Source organism: Octodon degus, unplaced genomic scaffold (assembly GCF_000260255.1).
Source record: "Octodon degus isolate 3935 unplaced genomic scaffold, OctDeg1.0 scaffold00131, whole genome shotgun sequence".
Lineage (NCBI taxonomy): Eukaryota > Metazoa > Chordata > Mammalia > Rodentia > Octodontidae > Octodon > Octodon degus.
In genome coordinates, this window is record NW_004524707.1 from 8,023,697 (window position 1) to 8,028,494 (window position 4,798).

Here is a 4,798-nt window from a genome sequence, read left to right on the forward strand (position 1 = left end):
AATTGTCTTCTTTGGAGGCAGTTATTCTTTCATTATAGGTATTCATTTGTTGTTTGTCCTTTAACTCTTTTATTTTTGAGTTCTCAGGTGAGGACAAAGCCTTAGGATCAGCTGAAGTCCATGTGGCAAGCAACAGCTGTGCCTGCAGAGCACAGCAGTGGGAGGTCTGTGGTCCTGGGGTGTGTTGGCTGTGAAGGAGGGAGGCTGGTCACTTAAAAAAATAGGTATACTGTACACATGTCTATGAAGTCCCCATGGCAAGGGAAGGTTGGGGGAGGGCCCAGGGCAGAGCCATGCCCCTATGACTGACCCACCACCTGGCCAGTGCCAGGACCCTGAGGCTCACTGCTGTCTTCTGTGAAGGGAAGGCAAATTCTGAATTCAGTCCTGACCCATGGAAGTCAGAAGGCTGAGGCCTGGGATGGTCACCATTCCACTAATAAGATCCTGCACCTGGTTCTTGGTCTCCTCACACTGTCATTAGCTCTGCCTTCTTTTTCTTTTTCTTTTGGAATGGTGAATCACAGTCTTTGGCAGAGGCCTTTTTTCCTTTCTTCTTTTCTTTTCTTTTTCTTTTTTTCCTTTTGTCCTTGTCTTATTATTTTTTTCTTATTGGATTTCTTCTTCTTTTCTTGCTCTTTGGGTCATTCTGATCTCCACCCTCTACCTTCAGAAGTGCCCCTTCAGACTTGGCCTTGGCCCCTCCAGAGCCAGGAGGACCCTTCTCCTTGATGTTACCACTTGCTTTGTCTGTCTTTGTTTTCCCCTTGGAAGTCCTTGAGGACTTTTCAGAGGAAGCAGCACAATCCTTGCCTTTCCCAGAGGCCAGCTGGTTTTTCTTCTTGCCCTTGGGAGCCCTGGAGCCCATTTGGTCTCCCTACAGCTTCTGCTTCCAGCCCTTCTTGCTGCTCTCCCTGGTGGTATCTGGCTTTCTGCCTTTCCTGCCCCAGCAACTCAGTCAGAACCTTCAGCACTGAGGCCTGAACCTATGCCTCATTCAGGGGCCAGGATTGGCCCAGGAGGTGCTTGGTGATGCTGCTCCATAGTGTCTGCAGGGAGGCTTTGGTGCTCATGGCCTTCTTGGGCTTCTGGGACTTCTGAGGTGTGGGGCCTGAGGCAGGTTCTTTCCCACCTGATTTAAGGGACCCGGTGCCTCCTATGTGCTTTGAGTTTGCTGCTTGCTTGCTGGCTAGGCCATCTTTGGTGGGTGAAGCAGAGAAAACTTCAGGGTTTGATTCTTGCCTGGCAGTAGTTTTTGAAGCCTGGTTATTGGCTGAGGTCAGCCCAGGTGTCACATAACCTGAGAGGAGAGACTGAGAAGGTGCCACCACCTCATCCTCGCTGGACTCTGCTGTGGTCTCCTTCACCAAGATCTCCCTCTTAGAGAGGGTCCTATATGCTGATTTGGCCATCTGAGGTCCCTTAGCATCCTCCTCACTCCCTGAAGAGTTGTCACTGCTGTCCTCACTGTCATCTGAGCTTCTAGAGGCTTTGGCTTTAGGGTGGCCTGAGAAAGTGGCTGTGTTCTGCTGACCTTCAGGATGCTTGGCTTGTTTGAGTGTGTTGGCCACTCTGGCCTGGACAGGGGTGCTCTGGGGATGTGTGAAAGGCAGCATTCCTGTAGTACTGCCAGCCTCACTTGAAAGCTGAGTCTCATCAGTTTTCCGAGTCAGGACCTTCAGGGCAGCCTGAGTCAATGGCAGGGAAGCTGGGTTCTTCCTAGTCACCTGAGAGACTGCTGCCTCCTGTTTCTTGCCTTCTGATGCCTGGCTGGTCTACTCACTGATGCTGGCTCTGGGGGATGTCCTTGTGGGGGACAGCAGGTGTGCAGGACTGTGTGGTGGGGATCAGGTCCTTGTCCTCACTCTTAGAGGCACTCCCAGCAGTGCTGCTAGAGGCCCTGGACTTTCTTGGGACACCTGCAGCTTGCACTTGTGCAAGGGTCACAGCCAGGACCACCGGACTACAATTAGGGTAGACAAAAATCAGAGGGGGTTTAATCACCAGAGGGCAGCTCTCATCACTGCTCTCTGAGGATCCCTTGGGGTTCTTCTCTGGGGGAGCTGGGGTTAGGGCATTGCTCTTAGCAATTTTTGAGGTAATATTCTTCTGGGCTGTGGTCCCCACTGTCTGTGTCTCCTCATCACCACCCGACTCCTCACTGCTTCTGCTCTCTGAGTCCTCCTCCTGCTTCCCCATCTGGGCCTGCGTGGCTGCATGCACTGTCTTCCCAGGGGGTGCTAGAAGGGTCCCTATCCTGGGGGACTCCTTGGTAGGGGCTGAGGCAGCTCTGACCTGAGGGGCTTTCCCAAGGGCTTCAGCTGGGTGGGGTTTGTGTTTGGGGTCCAGGATGCTGGTGTCTCCCCATCACTGTCTGACTCCTTGCTGCTGCTGCTGTCTGAGTCCTCCTGCTTCCCCACCTGGGCCTGGGTGACTGCAGGCCCTGTCTTCACAGGGAATTCTGGAGGGGTGCCCTTCCTGGGGGACTGCTTGGTGAGGGCTAAGGCAGTTCTGACCTGAGGGGGTCTTCCCTGTGGGCTTTGCCTTGAGAGAGAGAGTGAGGAGAAAGCCTGGGTTGGTACCTCCTCTTTGCTCTCTGAGGACTCATCTCTGCTTTCTGAGTCCTTCTCAGTCTTGGCTGCTGCAGTCACTGCTTTCTCTATAGCTGGCATAGATGCCTGGCCCTTTGCTGAGATGGCACTGTTCTGGAGGGCTCTCACTGGCGGCTTCCCCTTGGCCATGGGCCCTGGTTTGCCTTCAGCAATGGGAGTGACCAGTTTTCCAGGAATTGATGCTGCCCTTTTGACTATAGATGCCTTGGTGGAAGCTGAGTTGGCTTTGGCCTGAGGGGTTTTCCCTGAGGCTTTCATCTGTGATGGGGTCAGGACTGCTGCCACCTCACTGTCATCAGAGTCCTCCTCACTGCGCTCAGATCTTTCAGGAGCCTCAGCTCCGACATGGGCAACAGTGGGCCTTGTCTTCTCAGGAGGAACTGGGACAGTCCCTTGCTCTGAGGGTCCCTTGGTGGGTACTGAGGCAGCTTGCCATTGGAGTCCTTTCCCCAGAGACTTTGTCTGTGCCACTGTTGCTGCAGGCATGGCCTCTTCACCCTCTGATTTTTCCTCACTGATCAAAGAATCACTCTCTGACCTCTGGATGCCCTGAGGCACAGCTGAGTCTCTTGTAGAAGTCACTGTGCCTGCTTTCCAAGGGGCTGGGGTGCCCATTTGCGATGGGGGGCCCTTGGCAGATGTGGAGGTGAGGAGGGTTCCTTTCCTGGGGGAAGCCTTGGTCTGAGGCATTTTCAGACCTGGTTTTGCCTGAGCTGCAGTCATAGCTGCTGCTGCCTCCTCCCCACTGTCAGATGATTCCTCATGGCTGTCTGAGTCTTCCTGGGATCTTTCAGCACTGACCTAAATGGCCACAGGTGCTGCCTTGTGAGGAGGTATAGGGGTAGCTTTTTTCCCCAGTGGCCCCTGGGTGGGACCCAAGGCAGGACTGACCTGAGGGGTCTTTCCCAAGGGTTTCAGCTGGGTGGGGTTTTTGTTTGGGTTCCGGGGTGCTGGTGTCTCCCCATCACTGTCTGACTCCTTGCTGCTGCTGCTGCTCTCTGAGTCCTCCTCCTGCTTCCCTACATGGGCCTGGGTGGCTGCAGGCCCTGTCTTTCTAGGGGGTGCTAGAGGGATGCCTTTCCTAGGGGACTCCTTGGCAGGGGCTGAGGCAGCTCTGACCTGAGAAGTCTTTCCCAAGGGTTTCAGCTGGGTGATCTTTGTGTTTGGGGTCTGGGATGCTGGTGTCTCCCCATCACTGACTGACTCCTTGCTGCTGCTGCTGCTGTTCGAGTCATCCTCCTGCTTCCCCACTTGGGCCTGCATGGCTGTAGGCCCTGTCTTCCTAGGGAGTGCTGCAGGAGTACCCTTTCTGTGAGGTTGCTTGGCAAGGGCTGAGGCAGTTCTGACTTGGGGGTTCTTTCCTTTGGGATTTGCCTGAAGTGCCAGCACAGCCACCAGTGTCTCCACCTCACTGTTAGGTTCCTCCTTGCTGCTGTTCTCTGAGTCCTGCTTGGGATGCCTCAGCTTGGCCTGCTCAGCTATTGGACCTGCCTTCACAGGGAGTGCACATGCGGTTCCTTTCCTGGCGGGGGGTGGTGGTGGTGGTGGTGGTGGTGGTGCTGGTATGACCCCTTTCCCAGGGGTCCCCTTGGCACAGGCTGAGGCAGCTCTCCCCTGGAGGATTTTCTCAGATGCCTTCATCTGGCTGGAGGTCCCCATGGGGGGGTGCTCCTCCTCACTCTTGGACTCTCTGCTGCTTTTTGAGTCCTCTTTTGGTTTCACAGCACTCCTAGCTGGGGTGAGGGCCTGGGGTTGTCACCCCCCCCCCAACTTTCCCAGGGCTTATGGCTGCCTTCCTTGCTGGAAACTCCTTGGTGGAGGCAGGTGAGGGTCTGACCTGGGCTGCCTTCACTGAAGACTTCACCTCCACATCTGTTTCATTGCTGGAGCTGGAGGTGTCCTTGCTGGAGTGGTCAGCCTGGCCTGTTGACATGGTCCCAGGCTTCGCAGTGGTTCCAAGGGCCTATATGCTGCCCTCTTTCTCAGTTTCTGAAACCAAGATGATACTTCTTGAGGGCCCTGTTGACTTTTTGGGTGATTTTTCCAAGGCAAGGTGTGGTACAGAGTTCACTGTCTTGCTGGCTTTCCTCGTCTTTGCCTTAGCCTTTTCTCTCAGGCTTGATGGCAAATCTACCCCCATGGCTGAGGAGTTGGTAGATGCTGGTCTTTATTATTATTATTATTAT

At 54.5% G+C, this 4,798-nt stretch overlaps 1 protein-coding gene across 1 annotated transcript in view; it reads right to left on the reverse strand.

Annotated features, from left to right (window-relative positions):
• Window positions 1–430: 430 nt before the first annotated feature.
• The window catches only part of LOC101563979 (treacle protein-like), a 7,272-nt gene continuing 2,904 nt past the window's right edge, over window positions 431–4,798 (reverse strand). The window contains 6 exon segments of the mRNA XM_023701187.1: window positions 431–926; window positions 928–1,815; window positions 1,817–2,257; window positions 2,296–3,475; window positions 3,551–4,364; window positions 4,366–4,772. Of these exon segments, the coding sequence (XP_023556955.1) occupies window positions 470–926; window positions 928–1,815; window positions 1,817–2,257; window positions 2,296–3,475; window positions 3,551–4,364; window positions 4,366–4,772 (4,187 nt within the window). The 3' untranslated portion in view covers window positions 431–469.